The 22,819-nt window shown below is 39.8% G+C and overlaps 2 protein-coding genes across 6 annotated transcripts in view; one reads left to right on the top strand and one right to left on the bottom strand.

Annotated features, from left to right (window-relative positions):
- Nucleotides 1-2,837: 2,837 nt before the first annotated feature.
- On the top strand, nt 2,838-12,555 carry LOC108448004. The gene is made up of 2 exons (XM_017739596.1): nt 2,838-3,947; nt 6,632-12,555. Exon 2 carries the CDS (start codon nt 6,937-6,939, stop codon nt 8,383-8,385), a length of 1,449 nt encoding a protein of 482 aa, XP_017595085.1. The 5' UTR covers nt 2,838-3,947; nt 6,632-6,936; the 3' UTR covers nt 8,386-12,555.
- A 7,940-nt stretch (nt 12,556-20,495) lies between these two features.
- Nucleotides 20,496-22,819, bottom strand: part of ZDHHC14 (zinc finger DHHC-type containing 14) — a 97,046-nt gene continuing 94,722 nt past the window's right edge. For 3 of the 5 annotated variants that reach the window (XM_008637894.2, XM_017739595.1, XM_008637895.2), the window contains one exon: nt 20,496-21,735. In XM_008637894.2, coding sequence (XP_008636116.1) covers nt 21,334-21,735 — 402 coding nt within the window. In that variant the 3' untranslated portion in view covers nt 20,496-21,333. The remainder of the gene's footprint in view (nt 21,736-22,819) is intronic. The other 2 variants (XM_017739593.1, XM_017739594.1) reach the window with 1 other exon arrangement.

The following is a 22,819-nucleotide window of genomic DNA, read 5'->3' as shown; positions in this document are numbered from 1 at the left end:
ATCTTTATGGCAATAACAACCATTTTTTTCTTACTGAGGTAACAAATTAAAAAACAAATTATAAATTTCGGCTTCTGTTAAGTCTAGTACAGCAGCAACAGCAAACAAGAACAGCTCATTTTTTAATGGACTACTAACAGGAAGTTCAAAAATTGCAGGTAGTCTGAGAAGCAGACTTTGGAAACCATTATTTTAGCTATCATTAGATCCCTGTATAGCATCTAACATATGGTCAAAACCACCACAAGCTTTCATTCAGCAGTGTACCATAGGAAGCACAATCCACTTCAGAAATATAATGCCACTTTGCATTATATACTAATTAATAATATAGTATTTACTTAATTTATCAATTTATTTCTTAGTAAGTATATAATAATACAATAAACTTCAATTGAAGTGCAACATTGTCACATTTTCTCTCCTTACAGCGTGGCACAACAAGGAAGCATCCCCGAATGAAGCAGTTTAATGCCTGATGGTAACTCAGAAAGGGGAGCAATTTTCCTCTTTGCTGACTGTAACCTGCCATGACTACCAATGTCAGAACACGTTTATCCACACACAAATACAGCTATTATCATGTGTTTAGGTGTAGGTACATGTGTACATATGCAAGTAGTAAATTTATACTGTAAAGGTCTGTGTGAAAAATACTTGATCCCTGACAAATCTGTAAGGTGATAAAACGTACTCTTAAAGCACATCACATTATAGCACATATTACTCCAGCAACCTGGAGCACCTGGGGACTGCAGAACATGATAAACCTGAACCCCAGAATTCTCAAGTTCAAGACCACTGGTACATGTTTTCATTGAAGTAAGCAAATTTAAGTAAATACAATTCTTCTCTGGAAGGGAGGGAGGGAGGGAGCAAGAAACCACATTTTATGTATGAGGAAACAGAAGATTAGGAGAAATTGCTTTTCTGCCTGGGAACTGCATCTTTGTATTGTAACACAACATTAGTTCCCAAAATGAACCCAACCAGTTTGTAGAACATTTGGTACAGTAAACATGATGACAATAAACAACCTGCTTGAGATCACACACAGCAAGTCAGCCACCCAGCTTCCTGAGTCCTACGACTCAGTCACGCAGGGTAGGTCTGCACAGCATACTTGCTCCAGATGACTGGGTCTGCTGACTGAACACCAAGATTAATTACCCTATGATTACTGTGCAGATGTGCCTTAAATGGTTCCCAATCTTACAAAAGAACCCCTTAGTGCTACTACCTTCTATTCAAAAGAGGGCTTTCATCTCAACAAAAAACAGCTTGGAAAGATCATGAGGTTTGAGTGTTCATGAAGCATCAAATTTTCATAGCAATGACTATTCTAATTTTGTGTTTCCTACTTTTTTATTTGTTTCCAAACCTCTGTGGAAGTGATAGCTTCAGCCAAGTGGCCAGTTCAGAGCTCTGTTATTTCCAGGCCAGTGATGTTATTGCAGGATTTCTGAGGACTGTTACCTTCACCTCTGCTTGCTGAGATGCCAGGCTTTTCAGAAGGTTTCTGCCAAGGGCTGAGCTGAACCAGAGCCCAACATGCATTCTTAGGTTCTACTTGTCTTTCATACTTCTCTTTTCCTCTACAACCGTCTCATCAAGCCATTTGTAGGTAATGATTGAAACTGCTTTGGAAAAGACTGAACTGTTGGAAGTGTAGTTGCCTGTTTAGGGCAGGAGGTACACGTACCTACACACCTTTCACCCGCTCCTTAGAGCTCCCTTTCATATCCTCTGAACACCCTTATAGCACTACATGAACCACAGCACGAGGCACGTGCTACCTGCCAGTGAACAGTAGCACCCCTCTGGCCCTATGCAGCCTCTCATCAAACACAGAACATCAGCAATGCTGCTTAATTCAACTTCTCTGATAAATAAATAAATACAGCAATACATCTCTCATACAAAGAGACTGCATTTCAAGTATGGGAGAGGAGGGAGCTAAGAACCCTCAAATTGACCAGTCTGCATGCTCAGACTTCTGCTGGGGCAGCTGAGCCCCAGGATATTTCACACCAGAACAAGTGGACTCAGCACTTACTGCAGCATTACTGGGTGCTCCCCATGACTGAGAAGGGAGCCTGAGGGACTAAATGAACACTGCATATCCACAAATGCTTTGCAAATGGAAGGTGGCTTGAAATTATACATTATGTTCCATTTGGTTAGGTATTTGCTATTTATGCTATTTTCTCTGGGGTGAGAGCAGGGGATGTGCTGCTTTTAAGGTCCCTTCCACAGAGCAACCAGGAAGCAGCTGCTGGAGCATAAAATTTGTTTATGCTGAGCAAGCAGAACTTGCATGTAAAAGCAAAGCACAGACTCCATATATCCAAATGATTTCAGCAGAACATATCCTGAAGTGCAGAACTACGTACAATCTCCTTAGTTAGACTTAAACCAGGTAATAGTTCATGCCTGTAGAAATACATACTTCTTTACTCCATTTCTTTCCTTCTCCCCTTCTCCTTCCCCAACCATCTCCCAAGAGACCTCCATTTCTAAATGATCTGTGTTGTACCAAAACTTTATCAGAACTGTATTATGAAGACAAGTTTTCTTTCAAAAGAATTATATCAGTTGTATGAGGAATTTTGGATGACCTGGCTTTAACAAACTGTCACAATGCATCCACTGAAATGAAGTTATTTAAAATCTCCATTATCTTCCCCACACTTTCAGGTAAGATAATAGGATCTAAGTATTTGTTCAGATTTTCTTCATTTGTTTGCATCTTGGGGATAAAATAAAAATAAAATCAAATCCAGTAAGATGTCCTGAATCTTCTGTAAGATGTCCATTGAAGACCTTTACAAGCGGAATTGATAAAGTCTCCCCAAACCACTACAGTTACTCATTTTTACAGAACAGCCCCAAGTGTCCCATGGAAACGGTGCAGAGCACAGCTCAAGCAAGTAGAGCAGGCTGGCTAACAGCTCTTCAGTAAAGGACTTGGGGCTCCGGTCTCAGATTTGGCTTTCCACAGGGTTGCTGCCAGTCCAGTGAGAGGTGGGAGAAAGGGAATGAACATGGTCAGAGAGATGGAGCCTGACCAGAGCAAACCAGTTTACCCAAGGAGAACTCAGGTGCCAGTGGCAAGAAAAGCGCTGCCTGCCCAATATACCCCCAACAGCCATGAGAAGGGATAATGGGAACCAGTCACCTTGTGGGAGATTTAATCTAGACTGTAAGAAAATTTAATTTAAAATTTAATTTAGAGCCTAAGAAAACGTGTCTAATGAATTCAGGCTGCTGAAGCAACAGAAGGTGAGAGCCTGGAGAGTCTCCCTCATTAAACACGATATAACCATAAACAGTTCAGGTGTGACAGAGACAAGTATTTGTACGCCTTGGGACACAAGGATAAGCTAGAAGCTTTCAGGGCGCCTTCTAGCAATACTTATTTGTGCAGATACAGCTAGAAGGCAGAAGTGAGAGCATTGCCAAACTCATGTCAGCAGTGGACATGGTAATGTTGCCAGGCCATAAGCTATGGCAGGCAGTACAGCCTACCACAAAATAGCCAGCGTAAGGGAAAGGCGTGCTTGGTATGTACCTGTGTCGGTTAGTGCTAGCTTCTAGTTTTGCAATATTATTAAGAAACACAGATATGGTTGTTACAGTGATTATTGTTTATATAAGAATTTAGTTACTGCTGAAAAGGTATAAATACTCAGCTCTGTATCAATAAAAATGGCTTATTGCATCCAAGCAATCTGCCCTGTCTCTTCCACTGCTGACCATCACTTGACATCTGGTGCCTCGTGTGAGGACGGGACTGCTCTTAAGTGACAGTCGGTGACGCCCTGCAGAACTTCAGTAACTTTGCTGAAGGTTAAGCCGCAGGAGAAGCGGGAGCCTTCAGAACTGTGGTTAAGCCGCGGGGAGAAGCAGGAGCCATGCCAGCCGGCAACTGATCCTCTGAAAAGGAGGTGAGTCGCTGCAGGGAACTATGGGCCAGGGTCAGGGGATGACCACCCTAGAAAGAGACGTGTTTGGCCTTATGTCAAAGCTGCTAGACAAGCAAGGCAAATCTTTGCCTGCACATGATTTAAAAATTATACTCTGATGGACTGCTTCTAAACTGCAAAGAGTAACTCAGTCCACAATCTGTGGGATAGAGTAGGAGTGGAACTTTGGAATGCTGTAGCTGATGGTGATAAAGCTGCTGCAGAGATGATTCCCTCCTGGAAAGTAATCTTTGAAACTTTAAAAGCTCAGGAAAAATCTCTTCCTAAAGATAAAGAGGATGCCCCTTGCCCCCCCTCTGCAGAAGCGGAGCCTCAGAGCTCTTTACAATCTGAAGAGACTGTGCCTCTTTCACTAAAAGCTCCCGTCCCCCTTGCAACAAGAAGGGAGAGGGGCTCCTCACCATCTAGAAAAGCATTTACTGCTGGCTATGGTACAGCTGACAGCAGCGAGGATGAAGGAGAGGATCCTTTTGACCCTGGACCCAACTACCCTGAAAAAAAGCCAGATTTATTTCCCCCCGACCCTCACGATACCTGGGTCCACTTGAAACAACAAGCATTAAAGAAAGGGGATTTAGACTTTGCAGACAAAATTGTGGCACCAGTCTTATATACAGGACCAAGAAAGGCAACTGCCCATTGGGAACAACTATCCTTCCCAGAGCTTAAGGAGCTTTGGCAGGCAGCCACAGAGCACGGTATCAGTTCACCGTATTTTGCAAGCCTGCTAGACTGTGTGTTTGCCGCTCATATCATGACACCATATGACTTAAAAACACTGGCACGGCTGTTGCTATCCCCCACTCAAAACGCTTTGTGGGAAAAGGAGTGGGAAAAAGGTCTACAGGATCTGCTTCTATCTTATGTGGGTCATGTTAATCAGACCCTGGCAGGCCTCACAACTAGACAGCTTATGGGAATGGGACCATATACCAATCCCGCCGTCCAAGCCCGAGAGATTCCCAGGGAAGCCCTTGAGGGAACCCAAGACGCGGCTCACCAAGCCTTCCTGAAGGTCCCTGAAGTAAAAACGCCTCAGAAATCATTCACGACTATTGTCCAGGGGCCGCAAGAATCTTATATGCAGTTCGCCAACCGCCTTAAGCAGGCGCTCGAACGCCAAATTGATAATGCAGATGCTTGTGAAGTTTTGCTTTTGAAGCTTGCTGTTGAGAATGCAAACGCAGACTGTAAAAAACTCCTTAAGTCCCTGCCTAACCAAAATCCAATTCTAATTGAAATGGTTGAAGCGTGTAACCATGTTGGCACAATAGAACATCAATATGCAGCCATGGCTGCAGCCTTTGCAGCCATGAGACGGCCCCCTGCAACTTCAGGAGTCTGTTTTGGCTGCGGCAAATCCGGTCACTTAAAAAGGGGAGATAAACCCAAACCCACTCACGTGCTCATGGTGCCACAGAGGCCCACATTCTGCTAACCAGTGTCACTCTAAGTATGATTTCGAAGGTCGCCTGCTCCAAGGATATCAGGGAAACTGGAACCAGAGTGCAGGATGGCAGTGCCGTGCTCTGACACAGATGCCTCAGCCGCCCTCGCAGATGCCAGCCCCACAGATGCCCAATGGAAGCTTGCCTCAAGTCTTTGCCTGGCAACTGCAGGTGATTCCAGATTGGACTTACACAGCTCAGCCACAGTAACGACTTGTGGAAAGAGCTGAAGCTGCTGTGTTGAAAGATGTGCCTAACGCAGCGTTGTTTTATTGGCTGCAACAACTTGTTTTTCTTTTAGATAATAGACAAGAGTTGTATTTTGTAATGCATGTTAGATCTCACACTACCTTGCCTGGCTTTATTGCAGAAGGGAATTGCCAGACAGACCTACTACGCTACCTGAGCGGGTGTTAACCTGATTGCTTTTCCCAGGCAAAAATCAGTCACTCATTTTTCCACTGCTGCACTGGCAAGAGCTTTTGCTTTGCCTTCTTGCCAAGCCTCTAGCATTGTGGCTGTGTGCCCAGACTATTAAAGGCACTCCTTTCCCTTTCTTGCTGGAGGTGTTAACCCTAGAGGACTCCAGAGCCTTGAAATCTGGCAAACAGATGTTACTCACTTCCCCAAATTTGGCAGACTGAAGTATATACATTCTTCTATAGACACCTTTTCAGGTGCCCTGTTTGCATCCTGTCATACAGGAGAATCAGCAAAAGATGTTTGCCATTACTTTCCGAGTGCCTTTGCAGTCTTGGGAACTCCTTCACAGACCAAAACTGATAATGGCCCAGTGTCTATTTCCCAGAGAGTTGCAAATTTTCTTGCCCTCTGGAGAATGACATACAAAACGGGGATTCCTCATTCCTTAACAGACCAAGCTATCATTGAGCAATCTTTTATTACTAATTACTATTACTTTATTATTTTCACTAAAGCATCTTTTATTACAACAGAAAGGGGGAATGGGGAATGCTACCCCAGCTGAGCGATTACAGAAGGCATTGTATGTTTTTAAGTTTTTAGATTGTTCCCTGATGGATCCCAACCCTCTGATTGTAAGGCACTTGAGCAATAACCAACAGTTAGAGGTTAAACAGAAGGCCCCAGTCCTTGTTAAGGACCCAGAAACAGGTAAGATCATGGGACCTTATCTCCTCATCACATGGCAAAGGGATTTTGCCTGTGTTTCTACAGAGAATGGCCTGAGGTGGATCCCATCTAAGAATGTGAGACCCTTCAGAGCATCCTTAAATACCTCTCCTGAGGATCCTGACCACCCTGGCACACTATCAGCGGAGACCCCAGCCATTCCAGTCTCAGCCTCGGTTCCAGAGATCGCAGAGGTCACCTCTGCCCGACCACCAGCTCAACCAGCTTCTACCTGATTCCAGAGGACTTACTGACTTTATACCACTCTTTGATTTCCGTGGACACAGTGCGATCCTTTGTGCTACTCTTACGGTAACTGTATCTTTTAAAATTTGTGTGTGGACAAGAGTATGGCTGGTTTCCACACTGGTATTTTTGGGAGCCGGATCCGCCTTTTCAGGCTGGTCCTCCTAGTAGGACTCCTTCTCGACGAAGGAGAGGTGGTCGCAATGCCACCCCTCCCACAACGCAATGTTTGGCTTACGCTGGCTGAAGCTTTGAACGAGTCGACGCTGTGCCTATCCATGACCTCCCCTGGTGACCCTTTCCAAACCTGTTTGGTAGCTATGCCCTTAGTGAAGAGTGAATGGGATGCTTTATTCAATTTAACACTTCAAAGAGAGTGTACTGCTATGGGTCGAATTGAGCCGACCTGGTGGTGCCAGAAAAGTTGGCGTAAAAAGGCTGGTGAATCAGCCGAGTGGTATTTTTCTAATGAAAAGGGGTTGGGAGTAAATAAAGTTCTTAACTTTCCCCCTCTTTCTATGCCACCTCAAGAATTAGATATTTTTGGATCCACGCAGTCTTTTGTGTGTTTTTATCTAAATTATACTAACAATGCCAAGAGAAAATTCGGCCTTGATGTTTCAGGAACAGGAATTTACACCAATGCTTCTGCCTGGTGTAACCATACTTTGCCCCAACCAATTACTCCTGGAAGCGCTGCTATTGGATTATTAGACAACATATTTTTGATATGTGGAAACAGAGCTTGGAAGGGAATACTGGGTAAGGCCATAGGAGGTCCTTGTACTTTTGGGCGACTAACCATGTTTCACTCTTTTTGGGGAAACTTACCATCTTTGCACAAGCTGGTGCGAGCAAAACGCAGCACACACACATATAGCCAGGATTGTGATGATAATGTTCAATCTTGGAACCTAGGAGCCCGAGTGTTTGCCTCTATTATCCCACCTATTGGAACAGCACATGCACTGAAAACCCTGAATAACCTTGGCTGCTGGCTTACAAAACAAACTAATGCTACTAGCTCTGCTTTAACAGGCTTATTAACAGACGTTGATAGTGTGAGACATGCTACACTGCAGAATAGAGCTGCAATTGATTTTTTGCTTTTGGCACATGGGCACGGTTGTGACAATTTTGAAGGCTTATGCTGCATGAACCTGTCTGATCACTCCCTGTCTATTCATGCTAACATACAAGCCCTTCGAGATAGTGTCATCAAATTAAGAGTTGTAAGCGATAACGACTGGCTTGGAAACATACTTGGAGGATGGGGTCTTACTGGCTGGCTTAAGCATTTAGATAAAACAGGAATTTATATTTTAGCCATGCTGCTACTTATGATGATTTGTCTGCCATGTGTTTTGCAATGTGTTCAGAGACTGATTGATAAGTCAACAAAGAGGATTTTACTTGTAGATAAGAGAGGGGTAGATGTGGAGATACAGCTAGAAAGCAGAAGTGAGAGCATTGCCAAACTCATGTCAGCAGTGGACATGGTAATGTTGCTAGGCCATAAGCTATGGCAGGCAGTACAGCCTACCACAAAATAGCCAGCGTAAGGGAAAGGCGTGCTTGGTATGTACCTGTGTCGGTTAGTGCTAGCTTCTAGTTTTGCAGTATTATTAAGAAACACAGATATGGTTGTTACAGTGATTATTGCTTATATAAGGATTTATTTTTAGTTACTGCTGAAAAGGTATAAATACTCAGCTCTGTATCAATAAAAATGGCTTATTGCATCCAAGCAATCTGCTCCGTCTCTTCCATCACCAACCATCACTTGACACTTCTTTCAATAACTATTTCCTGACTTTAATCTGGGGTTTAACACTCAACCCATATATTTTGTTTTCTGGGAGATATAACCTACTGCAGTACTAACATCTGTTTAACGACTTGACTGGGCCACACACCTTTAATTTAGTTCTCTCAGAGTGAAAATGGGAGTAAGGAACAAAAAAAACACCCTTAAAAACCATATTTCACTTCCTTGTAGAGCTAAACGTTCCATTCCCAGAGCCTAGAACATGGGTTAAATTAGAACAAATGACACCAATTTCAAGACTGAGAGGCTTCAAGCAGAAAAAAATCCCCAGCTAATTTCCTGAAAGACACAAAAGCTTCTTACTTTCTCAGAAATTTTAAGAGACAAAATAAAAACTCCAAATCTCAGAATTTACTGAAGGCAACATTAAGGCAGCAAACAAGAGAGGATAACAAAATGTAATCTATTTGCTAGGTCACACATGCATCTAACTCTCATCACTGCAGAGTACCACTGATTCTATAATTTGAAAATTGAACCCTGCATTGATGTAAATCTCTTTACTTAATTGTTCTTTTAAAACGTTAACCTGAGGCAACGGTGACTCAAAGCTCAGCAGATAATGGAATAAAGAGATGAAATGAAAAGGGATTTTTTTTTCTACTGTTAATCTTATTTAAATCTTAGCTGATCAAACCACTGGATGACAAAGTTTTGTATAATACCATGTGTGCTGGCTTCCAACACCTGTTACATGCAATGGGTAAAACTATCAATTGCTTAGCCAATTTTGCAGCATTACAGGTACGTAGGAAAAACTTTCATATGACTGCAGACAAAATTTTATCTCTTGGAAGTGGGGTCCTTTTTTTCCTCATGGGAATTATTACAAAACTGTCTCCTATTCACACCATTTTGCTAATTTTGTCTACATCAGATCCTGAAAAAAGCAATTCTTTTTCTTTTGATTGATAAATATATTCATTCCCAACGAAACTCCCATTTCAAGAACAAGGTCTTCACAACATAAAGACAGAGACCACAATTTTACACAGGTGTTATATGTGAAGCCACACTTCACAGTGTTTTTTCTTCAGTTTCACTAAAAACTACACTACAAACTTCCCCTATTATTGTAAGTGGGGACAATTATTGCCTGGAAACTTTCCTTTTTAACAAAACAGCAGCTATGAATTATACTTCAGTAAATAAACATTTGCTTAAATGAATGGAAGAGATATTAAGATGATCGGATAACACATTTGTCTGCAGCACAGATCCCTTCTGCAAATACTCATTTTCACAGGAAAGGAAACAGTAAATTTTCTGGAGGACTGAAATAGCACATCACTGAACCCAACTGCACTGAAACAAGCAGTTATTCTGAAAGAAAGAACAAACAGCATTTGTTTTTATAATCCAGTAGGTTTTAAATGCTCCATGGTAACAGTACAATTAAACAGGGTTGTCCGTGTTCCTGTTGCCTTCTAGATCTCAGTGCATAATCCTACATCCCTTACTTTATTTAATGTAGAACGAGGAACATTGAACAATGATGAAGGAGAAAAAATTACATCTGAAAGCAACAGATTTACTTTAATGCTGGGTGAATCATGTTTCTTTTTGTATGTGCCTGTTCACTCAAGTGTTAAGTATTTTCTGAATTATAGAACACATAACCTAACTTCAGCCCTTCTAGAAAGACAGGTACTAAATAATTTACCGGTTGAGTCGTCCACCAAGCCACTTACATAAAGTAATCTGCAATCTTGAAGCTCTCAGCAGACTTTCAAATGAGCTCAAAGAATTACTTTAGATAAAACTCAGAAACACAGGGGAGCTGCAGATGTATACTAAAAGAAGCTCTACTCTACGGCTTATATTCTTTGAACAAAATCAGATATTAGTCAGCACTGCATGTGTGCGGATAAAAGTCCATGCTGTGGTGGACTGGCTTGTAAAGAAAGTCAAAGCACAGAGCAAAATTGTGCAGATTGTTTAGAAGGATCTTCTAAGGAAAAACAGACTCAAGCACTCATCCTGAGCTTGAGGGTGTGGATCCTCCTAAAAACCTTGAAGCTACCAGAGAAGGATGACAGCAAGCCATTGTATGGGGGGTGGAGATGGGCTTCTGTCAGTGGGCTGAGGGAAGGGCTGCCTGAGGGAGCCTGAGGCAGGACAGAGGACTGGCAGCATCAACTGTGAAGTTCAGCAAAGGCCAATACACAGCACGGCAGCTGGAGCAGAACAGCCCTGGGGCAATACAGGGAGTGTGTATGGGTGTGTGTGTATTTATATCCATACATATATAAACATTACAAGGCTGTGGGAGATGATCATGCTGCTGTGGCGAGAGAATCATAGAAAATACGAGTCTTGGGCAGGAAACTGATACCCTTAAAATAGTGAGAATGAGACAATATATTCTTCCATCACCTAGCTCAGAGTCAAAATTGGTGTGTTCCCAATTAGGAAGCAAATGCAAACATAAAAATGAGCAGTGATGACAAGTGACAGTTAAGTGTAAGTAACAAAGGAGAGTGTGGCCAGAAAAAGGGCCTCCTTTAAAAATCCCAGAACTGTAGAGCAGCTCTTTCCCCATGTTAATTGGATGTGCCTTTTTGTTTGTTTTTGAGATATATTTAATTGACAAACCCAATGCAATCTTGTTATTCCCTATTCTTTGAAACTCCTGCAACCATAAGGAAAACTTTTTTCAGGTCATGCATCAGAAAAAGTTTCAATTTATCCACTCACTTGATCATAAATATAACTGCATCTTTGTTTGTAATGTCCTATGTAAATTCCTCTGTGCACTAAGGAAACCAAAAAAGATCTACACAAGTAGGGAAAAAGCCTCCACATATAAAGTCCTGTCTTGAACAGAAGACATGACACGTGAGGCTCAGTGGAAGGCTACAGACCTCACCAGCTTTCGATTTAAGAACTGAATATTTGAAACTCCATTTATAGCTGCTCCCTCCTTGAAAGAGGTGCAACTAGAAATCAAAAGAGAAACACAGAAAAATGTTTAATTAGATGAAACTTCCTAGTAGAACACCTTGTTCTAGAACCAAATCAGAAAAACAAAGGACAGGACATCCAGAAACCCAGAAGAAGGAAGTGCAGGAGAAACTGTAGAGATAAGTATGAAACTCAAGTAGCTGAAAAAAAAGCCTGAAAAGTTTTCCTGCTCCTTGTTTGGGGCAGAACTGTAACCAATTGCATTGTCTATTAGAAAAAGACTTACATTGAGCACAATAAAGCAGAACACTGCCTAAATCTGTGAGGACAGAAAAAGCACCTCAGATCTACATGATGATAATGTCTTGGGACAACATCAGGCTCTGTGAAATCAGCAGAACACCTTACCAAGACATCAAACCTGGATTTTTTTTTTTTTTTAATATGGGTTATATGTTATTAAATACAATAGAACGTAGTATTAAAAAGCTGTGTTAAAAGAACTCCAAAATCAATCAGACTTTCTACATTCAAGAATAGTACACTAGTCTTTTAATCTATCTTGTTCATAAAATATGGCTCATTTAATTACAAGCCTACATGTAAAGAATAATGTTACACCAACACAGTATTTGCCACTTATGTACCCCTCAAATGATAAAACCAAAATAAATACACAGCCTTTAGTTATGTGGGGCTGCCTGAACTAGGTCAGAGATTTTGGCCTCTGAGCTATATGTTTCTTTTGGAAATTCCACTTCTTACCTAAACTTACCAGCACTCTCAAGACAAATATCCAAAATTGTGATTTCACACAAAGACACACATGTGGTCTTATTTCTAAATTACTTACAAATTGCAAAACTAATCTTAATAATGAATCATGTCACACTGCATTTCCTTTAATTCATGTCAGTGCTTGAACATTTTGGTTATATAGAACTGCCTAATTATAACCCTGGGGAACCATTTGGAAAGCTTTTTTTTTTTTTTTTTTTTGAGCAAAAGGTAGCTTCAGGAAAAATCAAGAAATTGATGTGTTTTGAGACTGATTCATTACAGTGTGCTTTGGTACAGAATTCTCAGTATGAACAAATCCCTACAATGCAGATGTTCAAGCACAGATAACATCAAAAGCATGCTGGGTCAAGAGCTAGTCTCTAGACTAAGGTAAAAGTACTAACAAATTGAAATTTTCAGGCCTGCATGTGTGCTTAATTTGCACACAGTCCTTGTGAATCACGTACCAGGCTGCATGCAGCATTCCCCACTCATTTTCCTTTAATGAAAAGGCAACGCATCTGTCACTGAACTGGTGCTATTAACAACTTGTTGCTGTGTACCTCAGTGGAAAGACACTGAATTAAAGACTTTAAGGCCACCTCTTTACACTCACGTGTCTTTCCCACAGACAGTTGTGTGACCACTGACAAGTATGAGTTTGTGTGAATGTGATACTGCTGAAATGAGACTAGATAAAATCCAACATGCTACACCACACTTCTGTTTTCCCTAATGTAGTTCAACATTTGTTCCTTACAGCCAGTGGGAGAAATGCACCTCTTTAAGACTTCTTAGGTATGTAATCTAATCAGTGCTCCTTAATTATCCTTGACTTATGTGTCAGTAAAATTCTGTAGGATGCTTCTGTCATTACAGCCAGCAGAAGGATGTAGGAAGAAAATACACGACCATCAGTCTTAAAACAGGAATCCATTCCTTAGGCATCAGGATCACTAATTACTATGTCAAGGATGTAAGATCAGAGCAACTGACTATTGAGCAGAGAGTAGAGGCACAAAACTTGCCATAATTCAGCAACAACATAAATAGTTAAAATAATACATACTTTAAACTCTTCAAATAGACTTGCATAAATTAAAACAAAGCAGAAGCCATCTCTTTATAATAACTCACGTTAAGGCTCACCAACTAACGAACTGATATGTACCAAAAAAGAGGTCACAAGATTTCTAGACAGCAGGTTGTCAGAATGAATAGGCATCTTACAGAGGAATGTGATGCTACTGAAAGCTCATCCTTGAATTGCACGTATTAGGCTTGCATTTGACATATTTCCAGGAGCATTTTTTGGCACATTGTTCATGTAAGAACTACTTTTTGTATTTTAAAGAAACACAACCTATGAATTCATAAAAGCTAATTCTGACAGATACTAGGTTCTTGGGGTTTTGGGTTATTTTTTCAGCTAAGAAAGAGCACAACTTCAGCAGTATGAACCAGAGGAACAATACAAGTTAGTTGGAAAATCAACCTGTGGTTATATCTACTTTCACAAGCAGTGAGCTTAATATGCACAGATTTCTGCGGCAAGACATTTGGTTCTGTTCACCTCATGTCCACACTGTTTTGAGGACAGAAATTCTGGACCAGCTCCTGAGAGCATTTGGATTGTATTAGGTATGCTGCTGGAACTTACCTTCTGGTTTATTTTTAATTTAAAAGAAACCTACTTTGTTTTACAAGACTGCTCCATAGAATGGGTCTAAGTGCTAAGCAGAGGTAACAAGAAAACAAATTTCCAAAGTGCATTAAAATACTAATGTGGATACATACACAACCAAAAGCAAGAACAAACTCAGTCCAAGGCATTTATATCCAGAACCTTCTGATTAAGTCTTCTTACTCCTTCCTTGCCCATGTATTCTTTTTCCATAACTTATTTTAGCCAGTAAATGAAATCTTTTAGGGTTTTTTTTCAGTCTGTTTTCCTGTGTGCATGGCCAGTATGTGGAATCTAGAGCAAGCCATCTAATATCAACTGCAGTAATTCTGTTGCTATTGTGCAGTGAAGTCTTGTGACAGAAGTAATAAAAACCAGCATTTTGATTTTTCCCCCTGATTTGTGTAAACTGTTTTTAGTAGCCCTGACTTCCCCTTCAGAAGTTTACTTAAATAATTAAAAAAACAAGGTAAAATGTATTCAGAACATTGATTTACAGAGGGAAGAAAATTTTAGATCTTTGATATAAGAGAGAAAAATATATTCAAGAGTAAGACAAGAATATTAGAAACAGCTGCTACACATGTAATTATGGAATAAAGCATTTAACTTTGTTTTCTTCCTCACATATAACTGCAGTAAAACGTGTGTACCTGCTCATGGCAGAGGGGTTGGAACTGGATGATCTTTAACATCCCTTCCAAACCATGTTATGACACTGTGAATACAGAAACAACAGAAGAAATTTGAGATTATTTTTCAATATTTCAATATTTCAATTTCATATATGTAATAAAATAAATACTAAATACCTACTGTTTAGTTAAAAATTAAACACCATTTGTGTTGCAAAAGATCCTTCAATTCAGAACCTGTGGAAACTTTTTTGAACTTTGTTTTTCCATTCAATTTAGGAAGAAAACTAAGATACATTAAATATCTTCTGCATACTAGAAAATTAGCTGGCCAGCACTACAGAGCATGCTTTTATTTTTCTGTGACCTACATAGAAGGAAACTTAACATTTCACAAAAAAAGAAGAAGTTTGTCTAGCTGTGTCCTTCCCATTGCAGCCAATAACCACCATCAACTGCTCCACTACCACAAAGCAGGTAGCAGAGCAGACAGATTAGAAATCCTGTAAGAAATTTTCTATTTATCGCAATGAAGTTGTGGTTTGCCTGCATAACCATAATATCCCTGAATTATCAACTGTTTCCAGCACAAATCCAAACATAGTCCCATACTAGCTACTATGAAGAACATGAAAGAGAAATGAACTTTCCCATGTGAACCCATCACGCACTAGCTCTCTCTCTCCTGACAGAAGACACAGGAAGCAGGTCCCAGGACTTTAACAAGTTTGCTACCAAACCCCTCACACTTAGTAACACGCACGTGACAGGAATCACTCACAGGCTTCACACGAGCGCTGCTGTAACAACAGTGCCACCACCTCGGCTGAACTTCTCCCTGTTCTCTGAAGTTAATTCCCTAGCAAGTACAACCTCTAAGCAGTCCAGCTCATTTCCACCTCTGAGCTGGCAGTGCCCAGTCAGATCCCTGCAGATTGCCATGGACAGGCTACAGAGCACAACCCAAAGTGAGATGCTTTTGAGCCTGCTTTTCTCAATTGTAGATGGTGCTTTTAAGAGGAGCTGAAGAAAGGGTACAAGAGTTCTCCTCACATCACAGATCATTTAGCCAAGTTGTTTAAGGTGGTCCCTTCGTGTCCTTTCTGTAACTACACCTAAATACACACAGAATAGTTCCAGCAGCTGTTACCAGTTTTGGATTTGAGGAGATTTAAATTATAGTTGGATTAAACTGAGTTTTGTTTTTCCAGGTTTTCAGAAGTGGCAATGTAACTAAAGTTGGGAAGCGCATAAAATACATCAAGATAACACTGTCATTAATGTGTTCTTGCCAGTGGAACTGACTTCATTATATATTGTAAAGTAAATATATCTCTATGGGACAGATCTTTCCGGTTTTCAAACCACAAACTCTATTTAGCCTGTAGTCTTAATTTCTATTTGCACACTATTCACAGAAACTCTGACCGAATTCCAGGCTTCATGTTAAATTGGTGAGACTACTACTTAGGAAAACATTTCACTGAAGGGTGAGCAAATTTAATGAAGGAATCACCAAGAAACACCAAACCATACTACACCATTCATTTTCTCAAGGCAATGGCACTTCTGATATGGAAATACAGAATGCTAAAATGATTAACAGTATGGAAATCCAAAATGCTAAAGCAATTGCCATTTTTAACATGGTCATTGTCCTTAGATTCCTGTCAACTTCAAAGGAACCAAGACTTCACCTCTTTTTATATTTACAGATGTATTTTCAAAACAGAAACAGAAAAAGATATTAAGGGAGAGGAGCAACTTGAGGGCAAACTAACTCCACACATTTTCCTTACCATCTTCCTACAATTACTTTCTCTCAGAAGTTGGACCTTATTTTTTTCTGGAATGACTTAGGGAATTTCTCAGAAAAAAAAATTGAATACCAATGAGTAATTGCTGTTGTTTTGGTTTTTTTTTTAAATATTGTTTGATCAATATTGACAGCTGTCCTCATTTTCTTTCCCATGAGGCTTTTTTGTTTATACCCCCCTTCCTTTCCCTCCACAGTTTACAGGTAATTCTTCTTTTCTTCTATGTCACCTGCTAATCTCTGTTCTGCTTTCACTCAGTCTTCTCCCTTTCATCTTCTTATTCCTGTCCTCTCTGACCTACCTTAGAAACAAACTCCTATTTAATCTCCTTAGAACATCCAAAACTTAAGTCTCCTCCCAGCTTGCCTTGTTTGTGGTGAACTTTCAAATCATTTAGTTGAATGTTAACAGAGAGTTGCCTTCTGGTGGTAGAACTGAATTGCTTCAACAACTCATAATTAATCTATATATCCACAGGTTTAAACGGCTCACTTAATCTCATGAGCCTTTTGGGAGCCCGGGCAGTGCACTCAGCTGTCAAATTGCAACATCTTTGCAGGCAGGCAATCAAAATCAGGGAGCCCTGACCCAGATGAATCCTGAAAACTAGGACAGCTCTAATTTAAGTGAACTAAATCTACATGCAACTGTCTAAAACACATTTCATTCATATTTTCGGCCTAGGAATATTTGAAAGTGTGTTGAAGTGTACTACTTCATTTCATGCCAGTCCCTGAAACAAGATCATTTGGGCAGCAATTGGCTTTAAACCGAAGACTCAGAACGGCCCATGGTCGAACACACAATGTTCAGCTTCAGAGTACCACTGCTGATAAGGAGGGAAAGGGAGAAAAAGAGTAAGTCAACAAATACATGATGGCAGTTCCAATATAAAATTTAAACCAGAATATAACTAAAGTAAGGACTGGATCCCTCTAAAAAATTGCTGAGTTGCTCTTCAAGCTGTATTGAATTTGGGAACTAAAACACAAACATAAGTTCACTTTTGCTGGTTCTCCAGTGAAGCCCCTTTGTTTGAGATTTTGAACATTAGGCAACCATTTAGTTACTGTGAACTATTACAATCACCCTACAGACTTAAAAAAAAAAAATCTGCATTGCCATAGGTTGGTCATTGCATTTGTAAGACATGCTGCTAAAACATAGGCTCTTTGGGCTTATGAGATCAGTTTGCTTCTTGTGGGAGCATTTACTAGGATCAACTGCAAAGCAGCCAATCTTCCATCTGTAAGATTCTTTAAGGAATGCAGAAATACAGCTACAGTTAACAGGAAGAGACAAAAAGTTACCAAAGGATGTACTATAATACAAAAATACAGTAACACTCAAACATTTATTACATTACTATTTAACTGGTATGAATATAAAACTCCCTTTCAAGATAGAAATGTCTTTGAGAAAACACACGAATAAAGAGCCTTTAAAAAATTTTATGAAGCACTGTATTTCATTCTACAAACAATATTATATAGACAACAAGAAGGGGAAATATTATTAAAAAAACCAAAGCAGAATAAATATTTTAAATCAGATCAATGAACCCGTTTTTACACATTCAGAAATTTTAGGCTTTTAAGAAAAAAAAAATTTACTCTTCTGAAAATATTAATTTTTATTCTAGATTTATAAATCAAACATGGAAAGAGCTATTTAATAGTAGTATACTGTCACAGAAAAAAAAAATTGAAAGAACCCTGTGCAGTACTCACAAGGATTATAATTTTGGATCCTTAGTGTGCATGCGCTGTAATCATACTGCAAAGTAAAATTTCAACAATCAAATCTGTAGAGAAGGTGATGAATAAGTTACTTTGCTGACTCATTCCAGATGTATACACAAATTCCAACGAAGGGAGTGCCCACGACTGAACACAGGTGTGATGAAGGTAAGGGGAAGGGACCAAAAACCCGTCAGAGGTACCTTTTTGATCAACCTGCTGCTGAATCACTGCCTGCTGTCAGTCAAAGCTGCAATTACTGATCCAGATGGGTTAGGACTTAGTTCCGAAGCCTTCCAGCAGATGTCCTCGCAAGGCAGGCGTGGCAGGGAGGTTCAAGATGCCACCATTTAAAACAGGAAGATGGGGAGGAAAAGAGACTTAAGACAGGGGTGATATAAATATATAAACGAATTCAAAGTATTCAGTGTATTCGCAAAAGCCAAATTCAAAAACATAGGCAGCACATTTAGAAAATAAGAGTGTCATCTTAAAAACGAAAAGAAAGTCACCTGAATAAGTATGTGTTTGAAGTAGCACATCTGTTCCCACCAATGTTTGGTAATTCTTACACTTCACGTGTAAACAAAACAGAAGGTTCAAAAAATGGTGAAAAGCATGAGCACAAGGCAAACACCATAAAGACTCTAATCCTGTCTCTCTCCCTTCCATTTTATGTTAAAACTGACACTAATTTTATTGTGCACAGAGCCTTCTTCACTACTCCCTAGTGGCAATGACATACAAATGTCATGAAGTTGGTATTCTTGGAAACATAAAATCCACCAGCTATTGCAGGCAGACTTAAAAAGAACAATTTCCTTAAAATAATCATCCTCATAGTGACTTGTACAAATGGAAAGTTTTGATACCACATTAAAAATATTTGACTTGCCCTTCTAAGTATTGAGTAATGCATGCACAGTTAACTACCCACAGACATCTATGAGAGAAGAGAATGATTCATCAAGTACTGGTCTACAAACTCAAAGCTGGGATTCTTTACCCAGGTCTATCAGACCAGTACCTCCAGCCCTCAATCCATTGCCTGCTTTAATGCAGATATTCATGGCTTCATACCTGAGAAGCCACATCAAGGAAAAATGAAATCAGGAAGATGAGCACCACTGACTTCTTCAAGAGAAGACACAGAAGTGCTGAAAACTCATGGCTTACTGAGAGACCAACTGGGACACGTCAGTCATTACACTTTGGCTGGTGGAAAGAACTCTAGACTGTTCCAGCTTCTGGAAAATGCTCGGAGGGTGGCTACAATAGCTGGGACAGAGTTGTCTACCAGAGCTTCTTCAGTGGCTCAAACAACTGGGACAGATTTGTCTGCCAAAGGTTCTTTGGTGGACTCACTATGGCACTCACAAAGCAAAAGCATTGCTATGTTCCACACGCTGAATTAGGTCCAAGCTAACATCATCAATTATAGAAACAGACTGCTTATGAAATCCTACAGGAGTAGGGGTTTTGTCAGTACCTTGTCTGAATCTTCAATAGCATGGGTGAATGATTTTCTGCAGGCTGACTGTTCTCAATTTCAACAACAAAAGTTAAAAGAAAAAAGATTTTTAGCTTGGTGTCAGTGAATGACCATGGTCAACAATATAGAACTGTTACATTTTTTAACTGGTGAATACTTTCATGCCATAGAAACATCAGATAAAACATATTGTGCATGTAGTTTGTCCTAGGAAAAGAAGAATCCAGGTTCCACATCCTGAAAAGCAGGTAAACACAGTATTAAAGCTATTAGTTTTTCAGCTTCTCTTCAGCTGTCACAAAAAAAAATACTTATAAAATTCTCTTTAACCTTTTAGTTGTGTTTTACTTAAGCAAACAAAAAGCACAGAAAAATTCTATGAAATCAAGATTTCCATTTAAAATATCAAAGGACAAATACAAATTAAGAAGGATGGCTGGCTACAGACTATTAATCATTTAAGATTACTTCATTAAGCTCTGTCTTTGTCTTCTTAAATCTTAAGCCACTCACCCTTCAGCCATAGGGTAAGGAACACTGAATTATAGTGCAAGCAGAGGTTAATTCTTCTGTTTCCTGGTAAAGACCTCCTATGGGAACAAATACACATCTCAAACAAAACCATAAAATTGGTGAAGCAATCCTAATTGTAACCAGCTATTCCTCCATAGCTCTAGTTTCATCATGTACACATATTCCAGTCAAATCTTTACAAACTATGGCAACAGGACATGATTTCCCCCTCCTTCCCCAGGAAAACTGTGCAAGGATAACTGTACACGTGTCCACGAAATAGAGGATGTCATTTTATTGGAGGTCCACAGGTAATTGTATCACATTAGGGAGTGGAAGAATCTTGTGGTATGGCACAACACAATACCTCACTTAAACACTTAAACAGAAGGTTAAATGATATGCAACATGATCAAATCAGTAATTCATCATTTCTAGGCACCACTGATTAATTTAAAATAAAATGTCATAAATTGAAAAAATATAGTCCATTAATTTGTCTGTTGTACTGTCTTTAAATCAAACAGCACTTTCAAAGTCACAAATAAAAAAGCAGCACTTTCTCTTAATACCAACACCACTGTAACACATACTGTAGCGTGGCATGCAAATCCACATCTGCAGTCTTTTGTTTTGTTTTGTATTAACAGATGGAATGGTAATTTTCTATCTCAAATATTGGTAGCATAACATGTAAGTGCAGATCATTCTGGCCACAGGTGTGGTAAGCCGTAACAAGTGTGTATTACAAGAGCATAGAATACAGAGCATGACACTTACATCCAAAAATCTCTCTCTTTTGTACTGTACATGGTGTTTGTTACAGGCTGATTTCCAACTCGCTGTACCCAAGCTTCAGGAAACAAAGTTATTGACCTTTTCTGGTTTTATTTAAAAATAAAATGCAGTCTCCATCAAAGCACAACCATTAACAACCTGGTCAAAAAAATGCCATAGCTCCATTGAAAAAAATAACTTGTCTTTTTAGTAGACTCCATGATGCGATCAAGTTTCCATTACAGGCATGTTACGAAGCCTTACAGTGGTAATCCTGTTAAGTATGGATTTGTATTGACACCAGGAAACGGTGTGATGTTCAAAAAAGCTGTTCAAACCGAGCTAAGCTTCACGAGACCACGCACTGAGTCTTCATGCAATGAGTCCTGGCTGGCTAGACTCAGAACGTGCATTGTATGGCTGTGTGTAATAGGACTTCCACTTGGCAGCATCCCAGGGGGTGATGGAGCTTCTTCAGGAGTGAGAAACTGATGGCCTTCATGCTCCTCTTTTAATGGTATGATGTCTGTCAAACCTGAATCTGATGTGAGATTTGGCATAGAAGATGGTGGTGTTGGTTGCCCTAGAGTTAGACTTGCACAAGGCCCACTGATAGAAGTCTTTCCTGGTAAAGGGAGCTCTTCACTAGTTATGCTTGGCTCACTCTGTAGGAGGGGGGTGGCAGCAGCCTGCAAAACGAATTTAGTGCTCTGAATGCACTGATCTTGGTCACACTGTAGAATGGAAGGGTGTCAAAATCATATAAGGCAAACAAAACAGAGAAAAAAAAGGGAGAATATGGATAAAAAGGTATGGAAAAGAATGGGATGTGAAGAGAGAAAAAGAAAGCCATTAGTAACATTCCATGGTTAGCCACCCAAAAATCCCATTACATGCTGCCCAGGAAAAAAAAGAAAGGCATGCATAACTGAGCCAATGCTTTGGACGATTATCAAACCAAATTATGATAAAGATTTACACTGTTCCTTTAAGGGTTCCTTAAAAAACACTAGGCAATTGTCTTCTTTAAACTGGTCTTCACATGTTAAGAATTAACCTACCACAGAAATTTTTCAGAACAAGAATTCTTTTGACACAGATGACCTTGTAAAGATACAGTTAGTAATAAAGCCTCCACGAGCAAAAATTTTTTCCCCTCACAATTGAATACATTATATATACATTCTAGAGAATGTCCTCCACTATACTCCATACTCTAGAGGATGTGTAGAAACCAGGCAGCACCGCAAATGCATCGAGATCAACCTTAATGATTTTTAGGCTGTTTCTTGATTAATCCTGACAAAGTGACAAATCAAGGTACAAACCACAAGTTTTCTGGCAAGCACTGTCTCAATAACAAACCAAATTCGGCATTATATAAATCCAATTAAGCTCAGTCAGTGTTACCAGAAATGGGTTTTTTTGGCTCTACCCCATTCCTAAGATCTGTTTATACAAAATTGCAACTCATTCCTTGAGATGACAAGACAGGTATGTGTTTCAGTAGTGTCCAGCTAGCTAAATGGGTAGTATACCCACTGCCAAATTAAGTCTCTTTGACATGAATTGGCATGATTTTTAAGAGCTTCTAAGGAAAAAATACTTAATTCATAGCCTGATCAGTTATAACATTGCAGTTTTCAAAAATCTTGTTAGATTCATTTGCCATAGTACTGTTCTGTTGGGTAAGAAAAACACTACAATCAGTAAATACAGCTACAAATGCAATAAAGGACATTTGGAGGCAAGCAAGGAGAATAAAATATATATCCAGAGGTAAGACATGCCTATGCACTGTTGTTATTTCAAGTATTC

The sequence above is a fragment of the Corvus brachyrhynchos genome, unplaced genomic scaffold (assembly GCF_000691975.1).
Source record: "Corvus brachyrhynchos isolate BGI_N302 unplaced genomic scaffold, ASM69197v1 scaffold14, whole genome shotgun sequence".
NCBI classification, from domain to species: domain Eukaryota; kingdom Metazoa; phylum Chordata; class Aves; order Passeriformes; family Corvidae; genus Corvus; species Corvus brachyrhynchos.
Note: the sequence above shows the minus strand (reverse complement) of the source record. Positions and strands in the feature narration are given on the sequence as shown.

Coding starts and splice junctions, on each gene's coding strand:
- LOC108448004 (XM_017739596.1), top strand. CDS start 6,937: ATGGCTGGTTTCCACACTGGTATTTTTGGGAGCCGGATCCGCCTTTTC.